The sequence below is a fragment of the Sceloporus undulatus genome, chromosome 9, assembly GCF_019175285.1.
Source record: "Sceloporus undulatus isolate JIND9_A2432 ecotype Alabama chromosome 9, SceUnd_v1.1, whole genome shotgun sequence".
Lineage (NCBI taxonomy): Eukaryota > Metazoa > Chordata > Lepidosauria > Squamata > Phrynosomatidae > Sceloporus > Sceloporus undulatus.
In genome coordinates, this window is record NC_056530.1 from 12,243,491 (window position 1) to 12,261,181 (window position 17,691).

At 43.5% G+C, this 17,691-nt stretch overlaps 2 protein-coding genes across 7 annotated transcripts; one reads left to right on the forward strand and one right to left on the reverse strand.

Moving 5' to 3' along the window:
• Window positions 1–933: 933 nt before the first annotated feature.
• On the reverse strand, window positions 934–5,600 carry CNR2 (cannabinoid receptor 2). Its single transcript, XM_042439128.1, has 2 exons — window positions 5,549–5,600; window positions 934–2,675 (listed from the first exon to the last, which is right to left on the reverse strand). Exon 2 carries the CDS (start codon window positions 2,607–2,609, stop codon window positions 1,503–1,505), a length of 1,107 nt encoding a protein of 368 aa, XP_042295062.1. The 5' UTR covers window positions 2,610–2,675; window positions 5,549–5,600; the 3' UTR covers window positions 934–1,502.
• A 7,109-nt stretch (window positions 5,601–12,709) lies between these two features.
• On the forward strand, window positions 12,710–17,516 carry PNRC2 (proline rich nuclear receptor coactivator 2). 6 transcript variants are annotated; one of them, XM_042439373.1, is made up of 4 exons: window positions 12,710–12,845; window positions 14,174–14,382; window positions 15,051–15,486; window positions 15,994–17,516. In XM_042439373.1, the coding sequence occupies exon 3, from the start codon at window positions 15,069–15,071 to the stop codon at window positions 15,483–15,485; it is 417 nt and encodes a 138-aa protein (XP_042295307.1). In that variant the 5' UTR covers window positions 12,710–12,845; window positions 14,174–14,382; window positions 15,051–15,068; the 3' UTR covers window position 15,486; window positions 15,994–17,516. The 6 variants fall into 6 exon arrangements, with proteins under 6 accessions (XP_042295307.1, XP_042295302.1, XP_042295306.1 ...); XM_042439372.1 differs by adding an exon at window positions 13,674–13,879 and having other exon boundaries at window positions 12,744–12,845; window positions 15,051–17,516; XM_042439371.1 differs by adding an exon at window positions 13,461–13,611 and having other exon boundaries at window positions 12,747–12,845; window positions 15,051–17,516.
• Window positions 17,517–17,691: the final 175 nt, after the last annotated feature.

Genomic DNA, 17,691 nt, shown 5'->3' on the forward strand with positions numbered 1-17,691 from the left:
CCCCGCCCAACACAAAGTCAGCAGAGCAGTGGGGCATGGCAGCTTTTCCCGTCGCGCTCATTGGACGCAAACACAGCCAATGGCTGTCCTACTTCCGGATGCGACCCCGCCCAACACTGAAAGTGGATAGAGCGGTGGGCGTGGCAGCTTTTCCCGCCTCAGCCAATGGCAGCCTCGCTTCCGCATACGACCCCGCCCAACTCAACTGGGAGTCATGTGATCTAGGGGGCGTGGCAGCTTCACTCAGTCTCAGCGGCCATTTTGAATATCAATTTAAGTGTCAAAAAGCACACTGTAGAAATAATCCAGTTTGAAACCGCTTTAACTGCCCTGCTTCAGTGTTAGGGGATCCTAGGAACTGTAGTTTTGTTGGGTCACTGACAGAGAAGCCTCAGTGCCTCACAAAAACTACACTTCCCAGGGTTCCCCAACATTGAGGCAGGGTAGTTAAAGCGGTTTCAAAGCGGATTATTTCTGCAGTGTGGATGGACGCATTGACAAAATGCAGCTCTGTGGCAAACATTGTCCATTTCCCCCCTCTCTCCTGTATTGTTTATTAGCACCATTGATGAAACCAGTGGAACTTTGAAAGCTTGTGACACATATATTTATGCGTTTTGGTTGTCCCAATAAAGGCTGCCCCTGTTTTGTGGATATTGGGTGCTGCTGTGCTGCTACACTGGGCCTTTGGTTGTCTGCTGCGGTTTGGTTACAGGATCCCGGATGGGTACCAAAAATCCATGAACGCTCAAGTCCCTTTATTACAACAGCGGAGTAAAATGGTGCCCCTCATATACAGTATATACTTGACTATAAGTCGGCCTCATGCACATAAGTTGAGGGCAGATTTTGGGGCCAAAATTATGGATTTTGATATGACCCGCAGATAAGTCGAGGGTAAAACTTAGGGGCATGTTTGTTATTTTATCCCTTTATTACAGAGTTCCTGTGTGGAAGCCAGTTAAAGTTCTAGGGTTAAGAGGAGTTTCCGAACTTAGTTTTCTGAGACAGATTAAAAGCCTTTATGGGTGATGCCAGCACAATTCAACTTCTATTCAGAAAAGCAACATTGGCAACACGTGTCCATGTGCGACGCACAATGGCAGCGTGTAACCACAACGCACAACATTGTTGAACGCTGAGCTCCGCTTCCACCACTGTCAGCAGATATATGTCCGTTGTGCCATGGCAAATAATTCACACAACCTGCATAGTGTGACTTATATGCACACGGATGTCATTAAAAGGATGCTAGCCATTGTCTTTCATGGAAGCTCCCCGCAGTCATAGTTCACCTTTTAAATAGTCTGCAGAGAGCTTCTGGAGGTTTCCTATTTTTCAAAACCAGAGGTTAACAACCGGCCACTTCCTGAATCCTTCCAATCCCAAAAGTCTCTATATAGCCCCCCGAGGGTCCTGAGTAATAAAATTTACATACTTCTACCAACCCTGATGTAGAAAATAAGCCTGCAAGTTTCTTCAAACTGAGAAAACATCCATTCCTACACCACGTCCATTTTGTCATCCTCTGAAGCTTGGACTGTCTGCGTACTGCCAAGGTATCTGTCTCCCACATTTTCCACTGGGAAGGTCTTCTCGGTTGTCTCTGCTTCTGGGTTGCTGTCTGAGACGTCCACCTTCCTTTTGAAAGAGGAGCAAATTTTCCTCAGAGCGGAGCTCAGCTCCCTGCTCCGTAGGGCATAGACGGCCGGGTTCACCATAGAGTTGACCAGACAGAGAGTACTGCAGAAGGCAAAGACTTTCTTGAGGGAGTTGCCGAGGTGGGCGAAGATGCTGTAGGTCATGAGCGCGATGGCCGGGGACCAGCATGTCACAAGAACCAGCAGGATGATCGCTAAGGTCTTGGCCAACTTGACGTCTAGTCTCACCTTGGTGTTCAGTTGGCTGTTGTGTCCATGGTGCTTTTCCATGTACAATACGTGCTGCCGTGCTTTCCACAAGACGTGCGCATAGGCGTAGACAATAGAGGCCAGAAGGATCATCACGAAGGTCACCCAGCTCAAAAGGTAGGTGTTGTCGACAAATGGAAACAACTCGGAGCAAGCTGAGTTGAGGCTGCAGCAGTTCCACCCTAAGAGAGGCAATAAGGCAAGGAAAACAATGGTGATCCACAGAATCACCAAAGCCACCAGAGCTCTTCTGCTGGTTACGATGACCTTGTAGGATGAGGGCTTGAGGATACAGATGTACCGGTCAAAGGCCATCAACAGGAGGCTGCCGAGGGAAGCTGTGAAGGTTGTGTTGACGCCTGCGAGTTTGAGCAAGAAGGTCTCTTTAGTGGAGTCAATCCCATTGAAAACATGGAAATGGACAAAGCTGCAGACAAATATAAAACTGGCAAAAGTATCAGCCAAAGCCAGGCTGCTCAGAAAGAGATAAGAAGGCTTCTTGCGGATCTTGGGTGAAGAAAAGATGAGGTAGAGCACGAAGGTGTTCTCTAGGATGCAAAGGCCTCCGACGGTGCAACACAACACGGCAATGAGAGTCTGAGCAGGACCACTGAGGACCAGGTAACACTCCATGGGCACCATGTTGGAGCTGCATCTCAAGACGTCCACCATTGTTGTGTTCACCTTACATCTCTCCATCTTGGTGTGTACTCAAGGACTGGAAAGCTTTCTTTGGAAAAGGGTTGTCTTCCTTGGCAATCTTGGCTACAAAAGGGTGGGAAGTGAACAAAGTTAAATATATAATATTGAGGACAAAGTGCAGTTGTAAGCACAAAAATACTGTCTGTATGTTCTACTCTCTTCCAACCTGGATGTATTGCAAAAACCACTCTGTTATACCCTCCAATGTACTGATTTGGCAAGAGCCAAACTAATCCCAGTAAATCCCAACGAATCCCCTGTCATCCTAGTTTTTCGGCTGCTTTTAAAATGTCCCTATTTCCTCTTATCTTTTCCCACTTTTCCCCTTTGTCCTCAGCTTATGTCAATTGCTCAAAATCTGAACAAAGTTTGCACTCAATTAACTCTGCAAGGGGGAATGGAGGCCTTTCCCTTTCCTGACATGATCGGAAGTATAATTGCTAATAGTTTTATTTTAGTTTTCAGTCTGGGTTTTTTGTTTGTTTGTTTGTTTGTGCTTGGTGGAGGTTGTGTATCATGAGGACCTTGGGTGGTTAGAGGGGCAAAACTACTGAGTTTGACAGCTGTTTGGGGTTAGTTTGGAACCTGACATGCCATTATTTAAATGGGGTGGTGGTGTATCAGAGTTTTGCAGGGCAGAATCCGAAAGCCAACATAACCACTGGTAATGCAAGTTGGGGTTATCTGGTAGTGCAAAAAGTAACATTTCCAAACTCTGTTTCCAGACAGCCGTGTGCCATGCTGTATACACTGACTATATGACACCACTAATGCAAAAAAAAAAAAAAAACAATTGACAGTAGAGCACACTCCTCCAGAATGTAGTGAAGTCTCCTTCCTTGGAGGTCTTTAAACAGAGGTGAATGACCATCTGTTGGGGGTGCTTTCATTGTGAGTTCCTGCATGGCAGAGGTTGGACTGGATGGCCCTTGTGGTCTCTTCCAACTCTATGGTTCTATGACTCACAGAAACGAAAGAAAGTTTAAGGTGTGTTCTCTATCAAATGAGGAAGTAGCTTCTATTTGGCTTCCTGTTTTCACAAGATTTACTTTTGTTTCAAACATTCTTAAAAGGTCATTGGGGAAATGGAATTAAGAAAGCTCAGCATCCTTTTTGTAGGACTAGGAGCAGATTATGGCTGCATCTGCACTGCAGAAATAATCCTTTTTGGCGCCACTTTAACTGCCATGACTCAACGGTATGGAAATCTAGGATTTGTAGTTTGTTGTGGCACCAGAGCACTCTGATAGAGAAGACTAAATATCTCACAACACTACGAATACCATAATCCCACAGCATTGAGCCATGGGAGTTAAAGTGGTGTCAAACTGCATCAATTCTGTTGTGCAAATGCAGCTTTGGGTCTCAGAAATTTAAATTAGGCATTTCTCAGACCACAATGCCCACTAACAAAAGTGAAAGACAACAACAGATCAGAAAGGCCATATTCATATTTCCCACACATACACTAATATGGGAACAACATCATATCACCTGTTTCCACTAACAGTTCACAGCTAAAACTATTCAAAGGCTGCATCTACACTGCAGAAACAATGCGGTTTGACACCACTTTTACTGCCATGGCTCAATGCTATGAAATTCTGGGAGTTGTGGTTTTATCAATTTAGCCTTCTCTGTCAGATCGCTCTGGTGCCAGAACAAATTACAAATCTTAGGATTCCATTGCAATGAGCCACGGCAGTTAAAGTGGTGTCAAACTAGGTTTTTTCTGCAGTGCAGGTGCAGCCAAAGATATCAATAACTAATTTCCATCCTGGAAAATTATGCTTCCTTCTTCTCACAGGTCTTGAGTGACAGAGCAATACATGTTTGCAGACTGCCACTCAATCTTAAAAGCATCAAGAGATACAGACACAGGAACCAGATGTTGTGGCAGACCCAGATGCCAGCAACATTGCCATGCCAACACTGAAAACACGACTACCGGAAATATTATTACCACGTTCCCCTCTGATGCACAACAGAAGCTCAAGCAGGCTGGTTCATATCAGGTTAAGCCATGCTTCAGCATTATGTCCCAACCTGCCGGATGATCTATTGATCTATCTATTGATATCGATCTATCGATATCAAGATTGTCTGGAGGAAATAGACCTTGGTTCCTGCACAATTCTTGCACAAAAATAACAATTATTTAGAGAGGTTTTAAAGAGTGAGAGCATGGTATAGTGGTTTGAGTGCTGGATTAAGATTCAGGGAGGTCAGGGTTTGAATACCTACCAGTCATGGAAATTGCACTCTCTCAGTTTTAGAGGATAGCAATGGTAAATCTCTGAATAAATCTTTCCAAGGAAATGCAATGCTAAATTTGCCATAAATCAGAATCAACTTGAAGATGCATTACAAATAAATAGGATACTGGGAGACTGAATTCTTGCTTGGCAATGCGAACCCACTATGTGACTATGGGCAAGTGGCACTCTCTCTGCCTCAGAGGATGGCCATAGCAAACCCCTTCTGAAGAAACTTGCCAAGAAAACCCTATGATAGGTCCACCATAAGTCAAAAATGAGTTTATCACACGAAGGAGATGAGTTTATCACACGAAGTTTATCCCGTGAATATCCTGTTAAAATTGCATAATTTCATGAAACGATTTCACACAACGTAGCACAAAACCCGGCATTAAAGTGGTCACAAAGAAGCATTAACACTCATCTTTTTACTTTCGAGATTTCGGTGACAAATATCGTTTGTCCAATATCGTTTTATTTGCACAATTGCGTGTGATAACCATTTGTGCAGTTACTCGCCATTTTCGTTTTATTTGCGGAATGCCTCAAATACACTTTAATCTCTCTTTAATGCCGAAATTAGTCCCAGTGTGATAAACTTTTAGAGGCACACAAGAACAAAGACCATGATTATATCATTAGCAGCCTTTTAAAAAAGTCATGAAGAAGAGGACCTACCTGTGTGGCTTCATGCAGTTTCCTCACCTGTGCCAGAATGCAGAAAAGATGCCCGATGGCATGAAGAGAGAGAAGGGTCTGTGGAAATGCAGAGTCTGAAGAGCTGGAACCACAAAGCGACAGCCATGGTGAAGAAAGTTCTTCCACAGAAGACGGAGAAAGCTGAATCACCGTGGGCGCGAAGGCAAAGAGATGGAGCACAGAAGAACCATGTGCGAGATTGCATGCGCAGCGTTTGCCTATCTTGGCTCTGTTCTGAGCTGGAGGTTTCCAGGGGTTGCATCTGGTTTGTGATCATGTCTGGCTTCCTCTGAATTATTTCTCAATTGACAGGCAGGCAAGAGCAGATTTTCTGAAAAGAGAGCAAAGGAGGGAATAGAAGAAGCAGACGGTTGCCCACTGCCACCGCAATGGGCTTGGAGACAGAGGTCTCTGATGCAACTGTTTCTACTTCCACAACATGTGTGTTTGGAGGAACACAATATTTTTAAGAGACCCAGAGGATGCAGTGTTTCAGAAAAGTACTATTGCTCCAAGAATCCGCCAGCCACTGTGGCCACTACAGTTCCCCCCAAAAGCCCAACTAGCATGGTTCTTGTTGATGTTGTTGTCCATCCAGAGGAACCCTCAGGATGGATAGGATCTATACTTTTTAAAGGTATTTTGAGTTGCTAGAGAGCCACGACAGTTCAAGCAGTCCCTGTTGTGTTGTGCAACCTTGGTTGTGTGTATGTTGTGCGCCTTCAAGTCGTTTCCAGCTTATGGCGACCCTCAGGCAAACCTATCATGGGGTTTTCTTGGCAAGGTTTGTTCAGAGAGGGTTTGCCAATGCCATCCTCTGAGGCTGAGAGAACATGACTAACCCAAGGACACCCAATGGGTTTCAGGACCAAGCTGGGATTCAAATCCCGGTCTCCAGAGTCATAGTCCAGTGCTCAAACCATTATGCCATGCTTGTAGTCTAGAAAGATCATCCTCCAGATTTATAGTGGTGTTTTTGTTTTGTATCTACATGGAAAAGGGGGCTTTATGTTGCAAGCCAGAGCAAATTGGATTTCTTCTTTGTTTCTTTGACTTCTGTACAAGCTTGTGTCTCTTTAGAAATAAGCCTCTGGTTTCTTCCTTCCAGCCAGTTTTTGCTGTGCATTTTTGCTGAGACCTCAATAATGTGATGGGACTATTTTCCTGCTGACTATAGGAATGGTATAGTGGTTGAGCATTGGACTGGGGAACACTGGAACACTGGAAGAGTAGGGTTTGAATCCTGATTTGACCATATAAACGGTTCTTGCTATCTTTCCATTTGCAGTTACGCTCCCATGATTTTTAGAAGTGAAGGTTTTTAATGGAAAGGGTTTTTAAGCAGGTGCTGTATCATTTTAAATTATCCGCTTTTTAAGAGAGCCAGTGTGGTGTAGTGGTTTGAGCACTGCACTAGGACTCAGGAGACATGGGTTTGAATCCCTGCTTGGCTATGTAAACCCACTGGGTGACTATGGGCACGTCGCACTCTCTCAGCCTCAGAGGATGGCCGTGGCAAACTCAAGAAACTTGCCAAGGAAACCCAGTGATAGGTTTGCCCTAGGGTTGCTATACGTCAGAAATGACTTGAAGGCACACAACAACGAATGAATGAATGTAGGTAGAAAGACAGGCAGATAAGGGGGTCCCCTTATTCGTAGCTAATAAGGAGAACCCCAGAAATATATGCTCAACCTCTAATCATTATACATGGAAACAGAAAGGGGAGATATTGCCCAGGTTAGGCTTCTTGTCAAGGGGGAATTTCTCTAGGGAAATGGTCACCTTCCTTGGTTCCTGTTCCCTGCAGACTAGAGGGACTTTCCAAGGCTGTTGTGCCCTTAAAATAATTAATGTAATGTTCAGTCCCTCTCAGGCAGCTTCCTTCAAATTGGCACCCATTCTGGAAGTGTTGGACTACAGCTCCTATCATCCCCTTCCATGTACAATGGTTGCTGCAGCCCAACCTATCCAAAGAGCAGCGGAAAGCTCAGACAGCTGACAAACAGTTACAGAAATGTCAAATTTATATTGCATAAATGTCAATGCAATTCAGTGCAATTATTAAACTAATAAAAGACATGTGTGTCATTGCAGGATGGGCCTTTGTTGCTGTTGTCGTTGTGTGCTTTCAAGTTGTTTCTGACTTATAGTAGCCCTAATGTGAGGAATAATTGGGTTTTCTTGGCAAGATTCGTTGAAAGGAGATTTGGCACTGCAATTGGCAATGGCAAACCCGATCTGAAGAAACTTACAGTGAAAACCCTATGATAAGCATCACTGTAGGGTCGCCATAAGTCAAAAATGACACATAACAACAACCACAACAAAGATGCACCCTAACGGATTGGTTCCAGTGCTTTAGCAAGACATTTTGTGGACTCCAATCCATTTCTTCAGGAAAATTGTATGAGTGTTGGTATATTTGAAGAAGTGGGGTGCTTGCAAAGCATGAAAATTAGTGCTAAAATAAATCAGTCAGTTTTAAAGCTGCCCCTGAATCACTCCCAGCCACTTTTTATATTGAAAAATACTAATATCACTGCTATCTCTTTTGAAAATTAGCCCAATGTTTTATCAGTGTGCTCTACTGTCACCTGCTGGAGAGAACACAAACATCTATGTCCTTCATGGTCTTTGCAAAAAGCATAGTAAAATACACAGTACAGTATTCGATATATTCTGTACTACAGTATATTCTCTCTCTATTGCTTGCTCTCTCCATACCCTCCGAGATTTCATTGATGAAAACCAGAGTATAGTCCAGATGGCAAAACTAACGAATAACACCTCTGTTGCCATCTGTTGTTGTTGTTGTGTGCCTTCAAGTTGTTTCCAAATTATGACAACCCTAAGGTGACCCTGTTTGGGGTTTTCTTGGCAAGATTTGTTCAGAGGAGCTTTGTTGTGGCCTTTCCCTGGGGCTGAGAGTGTGTGACTTGCCCATGGCCACCATCAAACCTGTGTTTATTGTTGTTGTTGAATAAATGTAGTGACCTGAGCCTTGGAATATAAATCTGGAGACGAGGGTTCAAATCTCTGTTCTGCCTTGGAAACCCACTGGGTAACCTTGGTCTCAGCGCAGGCAATGGCAAAAACTCCTCTGATTCACCATAAGTCAGAAACAACTTGACGGCACACAACAACGACCACATTTCTAAGCACTCTGCCAAATGGAAGGACTAGTCCTGATCTATCTGATAGGCAAAGGACATCATGTCTTTAAATTTGGACCCAAGAAATTCGAGTCAGAAAATTCAAACGCTAACACCTTCCACTTTATTCTCAAGGCATTATTAAAAAATAACCTAGGGAGCAGGAGACATTTTCACTGCCTTGTTTCTTCCCTTAAGTGTGGACCTATATGTTCTGCCCTCTATATCCATGGATTCTTTATCCAGGGCTTAAAAATACCCCCCAAAATATATAAATTCCAAAAACAAACCTTGATTTAGCCATTTTTATATAAGGGACACCATTTTACTATGCCATTGTACATAATGGGACTTGAGCATCCACGGATTTTGGTATCCATGGGGGTCCTGGAACCAAACTCCCATGGATGCCAAGGGCCCATTGGACTGCAACATGTTATTGCAAGTCCTGCTGTTTAATGGAGTGGTGAGAAATGGAACAACTGAGCCTTATTTCCTTTGGCCAAATCTGCAAGTTGCAAGGCAGGTTGCTTCATGTTGCCTAATGACAGGTCCAGCCTTGGATCCTTCCTGCCTCTCCTTATCCGTATCATATTGTGATTCACTCTGTACTTTTGAACTATATCTCTCCCCTGAAACTAGACCAAGACAGGGACTGGCGTCACTGGCATCTCTTGAGTCACTAGGGTCAGGTAATGATTAACCCCATGTCTGGCATCTCTTGCCCCACCTGCCAAGTCACTGCTTCTTTCCAAAGTCTCCCAGGTGCGTTTTAACTCCTGTCCCAAGCTAAAAAGAAGTGTGTTGTGTGTCTTCCAGTCGTTCCCGACTTACGGCGACCCTAAGGCAAACCTATCATGGGGGTTTCTTGGCAAGTTTCTTCAGAGGGGATTCGCCATTGCCATCCTCTGAGGCTGAGAGAGTGTGACTTATTGCCCAAGGCGACCCACTGGGTTTCATGGGATAAATGAAACAATAAATAAATAAATGAGCAGGGAATCGAACCCTGGTCACCAAAGTCCTAGTCCGACACTCAAACCACTACACTGTGCTGGCTCCTAAAAGGTTAAAAATCCTCAAAGGCATCATCACTGGCCAGGTGCTGGTTGGGGATGATGGGCATTGCTACCCTAAGTTCCATCAAAGTGCCAGTTTAGGTGGAGGCTGATTTAAGTGGAGATGAGAGGGATTGAACTAGGGATGGTTTTTTACATGAAAGTTGGGAATGATAGTGAACTGTTCTGCCACTGACTTATGATCCCTCTCATCATAAAGATACAGCCATATGGTCAACATAAGTCAGAATGACTCGAAGGCACACAACAACAACAAATATGGGATTACCTTGTTGTGCAGAGCCAGCATGGTGTAGTGGTTTGGGTGTTGGACTATGACTCTGGAGACCAGGGTTCGAATCCTAGCTTGGCCATGGAAATCCAGAGAGTGGCCTTGGGCAAGTCACATTCTCTCAGCCTCAGAGGAATGCCATGGAAAACTTTGGAACAAATCATGGCAAAAAACAAAAACATGAGAGGGTTGTTATAACTCAGAAACAACTTGGAGGTACACAACAACGTGAAACCTCATGATTTCGTTCGGATTGCCATTGAATTATACTTCCAGTTTCCCTTATCTGATAAACTCCAGGCTCACAACTCACTGGCAAGTCCCATTATATACAGTGGTGGAGTTGTTATCAAGTATGGTTTTATATAAATTTTGGGTGCCATGCGATCTGAATCTATGACCCCGACTGATCCCATTGCTAGCCGTTATTACTCTAAGAGCGAGCTGACCACGTAGCCAGCAACTCCTTGCTAGGCATGGTCACAGGAAAAAAGGTAGATCCTAAACCTTTCAGCAAGCAGTTGAGGAGTTGCCATACTAGTTTCGCAAGCTGCCCAAAGCAGGAAGACAATAGCAGTAGCTTCCTCCTTTTGAGAGCCAGTGATTGACTTAATGGCTCGGCCATCGAGATATTTGTCCCCTCCTGAAAAATGCCAGACCTCTTATTTGTGTATCCATTGTGTAAGTTTCAACTTAGACAAAGATAAAGTCATCAAGCCTTTGTTTGCCAAGTTGCCACCGCCTGAGGTTATGTTCAGGGGTATAAAAGGACCCCTCTTCCAACCCACTTTGTCGAGCAGTAAGTTCTGAGCCTGATTTCCAAGCTGGGCTTGTTGAGCAGTTGTTCCTTGCCTGGGTTCCTTGCTTGTAGAGCATCTCGCTCCGAGCTTGAGTCCCTGGAGCCTTGTGCTGAAATCACTTGAGCAAAGCCAAGTTCACTGTCATTTGAGCCTCTAGTTAGCTTTGCCTGCCAGAACTCTGCTCCTAGCCACCGTGGTTGCCGCTTCCCTTTTCGTTCCCGCGGCCGTGTTTCACCATCCACCATCCCTCGCATCCGTCGCTTTGGAGAAGACTCCTACGGTAAATATCCCAACGGTGCCTCTATCCTTTCTCCTTTACTCCTCAACTCACCCCTCCCTTGCTTTAGTAGTGAATGTGTGTGTGCGTGTGTGTGATCTCCTTTTGTTGTGTGGCTTTAATAAATGCTTTATATTTGAATTGCATCTCATTGGCATTTGAGTCTCTGTTTCTTGGGGTTGGACTAGATAACCTCTGGTATAATAATAATAATAATAATAATAGTAGTTTTATTTATATACCGCTATTCCAAAGATCATAGCGGTGAACAGCAAGTAAGCTAATTAGCAAGTAAGCTAATATACACATAGGGACACGACCCCGCTGCATGCATTGTTAGGACACGCCTCTCATAATATTTGAGCTAATTAAATTCCCCTGATTCGGTCCTTCCTAACAGAGTGAAATGGCGTCCCTTATATAAAATGGCAAAATCAAGGTTTGCTTTTCAGGTTTTGTTCCTCAATTATTTTGGAACCATGTAGATAGCAAAATCCATGGATGCTCAAGTCCCTAATAATAATAATAATAATAATAATAATAATAATTATTTGTATCCTGCTTCTCCAAAGAGATTGAAGCGGCTAACAATAAAACAACCTAAAAATACAATAAGCACACAAAGTATCTCATTGTCAATTTTACATTGGGAAAAATCAAGGTTTGCTTTTTGGATTTTGTTCCTCTATATTTTGGAACCATGTCGATATCAAAATCCGCGGATGCCCAAGTGTCATTACATGGAGTGAAATCATGTCCCTTTTCGCCTATGGTTTCTTAACAGCAATAAAGGCGATTGATTGATTGATTGATTGACTGATATGGCGCCCCTTATATATAAAATTAGGAAAATCAAGGTTTGTTTTTTGGAAGTTTTTTATTTCCCTGAGTATTTTCCAACTGTGTAGATACCAAAGTTTCTCCCCGCTATCCTTCCTGCCCTTGGCCAAGTGGGTTTCCAGTCAGGATTCGAACCCAGGCCTCTGGGATCCAGCATTGCCAATTTCTGGGGGATCCCCCAGAATCTGGAGAATTTAATTACAGTAATTGCTTTTTGGGGATTTTGACTGAATATTCCAGTAAATATTGGGGAATTCTGGGAATTATGGTAAAACATTCTGGGGATATATGATTCTTGGAGGTTTATTAATCATTAATCTTCAAGATTTATGACTTGTTTTATTGTTTTTATTGGAATGAATGCACTTTTATTCCACATTTTTATTCATTTTTATGTATTTTTATTAACAAACTGAAGAAAACCAGAAGAAAACAGGGAGGCAATTTCCCCTCAGAGGCTTTCCTATTAGTGGCCTTCCATTTTTTTCCCGACATGCCCCGCGCTGGCTGTGGTTTAAACCCAAGAACAACAACGACCGCTATAGCCCCGCCCACTCAAGACCCCGCCCCCACCCTCCCAGCCCCTCCCATCCCTAGCAACAGGCGGACGCGCTTCCTATTGGCTCGTCTCTGGGAGGCCTCCCTCGCTCATTGGCTATCCCGCCCCGAAGTGGGCGGAGCTATGTTGGCCTTGTTTTTTTAATACGCTGGTTGTGTTTGTAGTCGAGGAAGGCGGCCGCCATTTTGTGTGCCTGGTTTTGTCGCTGAGAGAAGAAGGCGCAGGAGGAGGAGGAGGAGGAGGAAGGAGAGCGGAGGGAGCGAGCGAGCGAGGCGGGTTTAGGCTGCGCCCGAAAGAGGTGGGGCGGAAGGGGAGAGATAAGGATGGCTGGGGTTTGTGGGGCTTCGGAGGTGGGCTTTGAGGGGGGGCGCGGTTGGGTTTTGGAAGGAGGGGCGCCGCCATGTTGTGTTCCCCATAGAGAAGCATTGGGAATGTTTGCCCATAGAGAAGCATTGCCCATAGGGAATCATTGGAGAATATTTGTCCATAGGGAATCATTGCCTATAGAGAATCATTGGGGAACATTTGCCCATAGAGACCCAATGGAGAATATTTGCCTATAGGGAATTCCCCCATTGGAGAATCATTGGAAATGTTGGTCATAGGGAAGCATGGGGGAATATTTGCCTATAGAGAAGCATTGGGAATATTTGCCTATAGAGAAGCATTGGGAATATTTGCCCATAGAAACCCAATGGAAAATATTTGCCCATAGGGAAACATTGAGAATATCTGTCCATAGGGAAACAAAGGAGAATGCTTGCCTAAAGCCTTCTATAGTTTAAATGTTGGAGGTGGGTGAGAGTTTGATGGAGGGCGGAAACAGACTCCTAGTTTCGTGTGGGAAGAGCTTTCTTCCTTTCCTCCTTGTCATGCGGTGCTGGAAATCCCCCTTTTTGTGACGATGTGTCAGAGGGCAACAAAACCAACCCAGGGAGCAGAACTTGAGTTGTGAGCACTGTAGGAGCGATTGAAGAAGCCTGCCTGGTTTGGAACCCAAGACCCACGAGGAGGAGGCTCCATGGTCACAGAGGAAGCCTTGGGAGCAGTCTGAACCAAAGACGGTGTGACTTGTTTATGGTCTACCTGGTGTAAAATGCCATTCCTTTTGTGTACCCTCCTCTAGCCTTGGAAGTGTGTAAAAGAAGCCCAATAACCCTACTTTAGTAAAATACAGAATGGATTCACATACATCTCACTCCAGCTACTCTGGCAGTACATAGACAAACACTGGGGAAATGCCAAGGAGCCTGGGAGATGTTACATTTTGCCATGTAATATCTGCTTTTGAAGAAGTAATGTTAGCAAACAGTGGATTTCAGGATCAGTCTGGTAAGTCCCTTTTTGAAAAGCAACAATTCTAGTTGTAAACCTAGGAAGGAAGCACAGCAGGCGATAACCAAAGAGTTCTTAATGAGATGCAATTACCGAGTGAGAAAATTGGAGTCCTTTGTATAGACAATGCAAACACAGTTACACCTAGGTGCAGCTAGTGGTATGTATGCTTTGTAAACACAGGAATGCATGCTTAGATGGATATAGTTCATCCCCCCCCCCATCATCAAACATAATTCCCTTAGTAGAAGCTGTCTCTTGACCAGCCTTTGTTCTGATTCTTCTTTTCAGAGCTGGGACTTCTGCTCTTGAAGCCCGTGCGCCAAGAATCCGATGTTGGGCTCGGCTTCCTGGCTGAAAACAGCAAGTCGTCCCATGAGAACCACCATTTCTAGCCAAAGGAAGGGGTCCAGTAGGAATCAGCATCTGTTCTTCCAGGTCTGGCAGCAGGAAAGAGCGCAGGAGGTGGAGGCCGTGGAGTCTGAAAAGAGGACTGAAAGGTAAAAGGGACACAGCAGTGTTGGAGTATGGCAGATGCTCACTCCTAAAGCACTGCGTCCTCTTTCTGAATCCTTTACATCACATTGTGGTGAGGGACTGGAGGTCTCTTCAGTGTAGCGTTCTGTACCCTTCAACGATTTGTTCAAGCCACAAATGGAAAACCTACTGAGGATACTAATGGCTTATTCTCTGATGTTCCTTGTGGTTCTTGAGCCACAGTTGCTGGCATTTCCATTGCTTACTATTGTATTTAAACATCTGGTTTGGTTGCTATTTGTGGCATTCTTTCAGGGTCGAAAGATTTTTGTAATGGAATGGAACATATGTATTATATAAGGAAGTGCTGTTTTTATTGGGCCTGGGAAAAAATATGCTCAAAGCAACGTAAGGTTGACATGAAGTATTACAAAAAAGTGGTCTTGGTGGTGGTGTATTTCAACCCTTTAACTCCAGGACTGTCCTTTTGAATAAGTTGTATCCTTTGCCATAATCTTACTGTAGCAAATGTAAAGCCATTCTGATTGTTTTCAGTTTGCAGACAATATGTATTGGTTGTCATTTAAGTTCCTTCGGGGAAAGAAAACCCTGTTTCCAATACTCATTGTGTCTTTGGATAGTGCTCTGGCACTGACCCCATCTCTCTTCCTTGCTTTTCTCCTCTGGGCAGGTGACAGTTAAGTTGAAGATGGGTGGTGGAGAAAGGTTCAGCATTGCACCTAACCAGCCCAGAAACGCTACCAAGAGCCAACAACAACTGAACAACAGGAAAAAGAGCAAAGACCAGAATTCCCAGATGAAGAAGATCCACAAGAAAGAGCGGGGACACGGGTGCAGTCCGTCTTCTGTGGCGTGGCAGGCCATGCAAAACGGGGGGAAGAACACAATACATTTCCCAACCAGCCAGACTTGGAATCCAACTTTACCCCACTCACTCTTTATACCTCAAACCAATCAAAACTACGCCGGAGCAAAATTCAGCGAGCCGCCGTCCCCAAGTGTTCTTCCTAAGCCGCCAAGCCACTGGGTGTCTGTTTCGCTTAATCCCGCTGACAAAGAAATCATGACTTTTCAACTTAAGACCTTGCTTAAAGTTCAGGCTTGAGGTACTGTATTAACTGTATATTGGAAAGATGACACGCTTTGTTTTGTATTTCACAGTATGGGTCCAGTGTTAGTTTCTAAAATGAAAGCAGAGCCACATCTTAATCGAAATAGATTGTGTGTTAGATGGTTGAATTATGGACGATGGGAAGAGCCCTCCCCAGTTCTCTAGGCAGTCAGAATCGGCTGGACTGTGATCTTCAGTGTGAACTCCTTTTGACCATTTCAATTTGCTTTGTTTTCAGACTGCTTCATTTTTGCATGCCTTTTTCAGGAGACTTGAAATCAATGCCAACCAACCAAATTTCTTGCAATTGCAGTGCAGTACAGTTGCAAAATATGTTTGGTTTGCCCACTATACTGTGAAATAGTGTAGGCGTTACATTCAGATTAGTAATTTGCTTTCTTATTAGAGCTTTTAGGTTTGTTTGTTTTTTAAAGTAAGACTCTTAAAATTGTTTAAATATGTTACTTAGATTATAATGTGTGTGTATCTTTTGCTTTGCTAGATAACCCATGATCTACTTATCCATCACTTGGGATGGTTGTTTGGACAGGCATCTCTCCAACCAAAGCCCTGTGACCAAAATCTAAAATACTTACATTAGGAAATTTCAGTCTGTATAACACTTCTTCAATAAGAATAGAAACATTGTCGTGCAGTTGATCTCTAGGTTCAAGGTCTAGATATGTATTATATTGAACATAAGCAGCTTATATATCTGTGCCAATTTGAATAATCTTTGTATTGCCAGGTGACTGCCAAAAGCATCTAAGTGTTTTCCTTTCGGAGAATATCACAGAACTGTGTTTGAAACACATTTTTGCGTTCTGCATCAATTGCTGAAGTAGAGTTGTTGAGGCCAGTCCGAAATCGAATAACGTGTAATATAAACTTGTTTAGATAAATGTAAAATCGGCTTCTCTGGACGGAAGAAAGAGCCATGTAAATACATGTAAAACTTGTAGCATATGTAAATTTATGCTGGGCTTTCCTGCCAAAATGAACTATTTTTAGTACAGAATTGCTGAATGTAAAAAGGCCATGCTTAAGCGCATGGCCTGATGGGTTTTTAAAAAACAACAACAATGTTCTTAAAAAAAAAAAAATACGGAAAGCACATGTCTGTGCCATTGCACTTAAGAATACCAGCAAAAGTATGCGCCCATTTATGGCTTGGGTGGCAAGGTGGATTTTAAAGTCAACTTGGTACAAAAAAGATAAAGCAAACATTTCTTTGAAGTGTTAAAAGGGTGCAATATGCTAGCAAAAGTCTATGGAGCGGAACTGTATTCCTTAAGCTTCACTTAATAATACCCTTAAATGTGGGTTTTTTGGAGTACAGGAAAACTAACGTGTTTTGAACTGCAGCTAGTAAATCAGTTGCTCTTATTTTAGATGTGTTGAGTAACTTCAAAAGCATTAAGAAACCCCAGTGCCCCAAATGCGAAGACTCCATCTTGGGTTTTTTTGGTGCAGGCCTACTCTTCTGCGACTGTTGTTGGAGCTCATATTTAGGTTTGAAGTGTAACTTTATCTTTGTATTTTTCTTTGAGGTCACTTGACATGTTTTTAGAAACTGTTTTTCAGTTTGGCCATCTTCTTAACATTGGTGACAAGAAGAAACATCTCTAGCACACGGTGAAATCTTCATAGTGCCCAAGTATTTCCAGTGGCCTGAGGAAACTAAAGTTATTTTCATAGTGATTTACCAAATGGCAGCACTAAATATGATTTCCAACAGTAGTCAGTATGGAGAGACTACTTTCATTGAAAACCAAAGCCTTGGGGTACATATCTTTAGCTGCTTACTTACACATTGGAAATGTTTTTGCAACTAGAAACCAAATAAATTGGATATTTTGCTCAAAATTGTTTTGTCCCTATCTCCCCGATTTTTCCTCATACTTGAAAATCATTGCTATATCCCAAATGTAATGTTGGCGTTCTAAATTTTGTATGCTTGACATCCTGCTTGGATGTGAATTGGAAACAAAAGTTTAAATAAAAACCCCATACCTTTTCTCCCCACTTAATGTGTTTGTGTCTTTGGTGTGTTTAACTATGTGTGTTTGATAAAAGGGTTCGGATTAAAACAGACTTAGGGGCTCAACAGACCACCACTTTCCTCCCTGGATTGGGGCCACGGCAATCACGAGCTGCGCTCCAATTTGGCCTTTTCCTGGGACCTTCCTGCAAAATCACT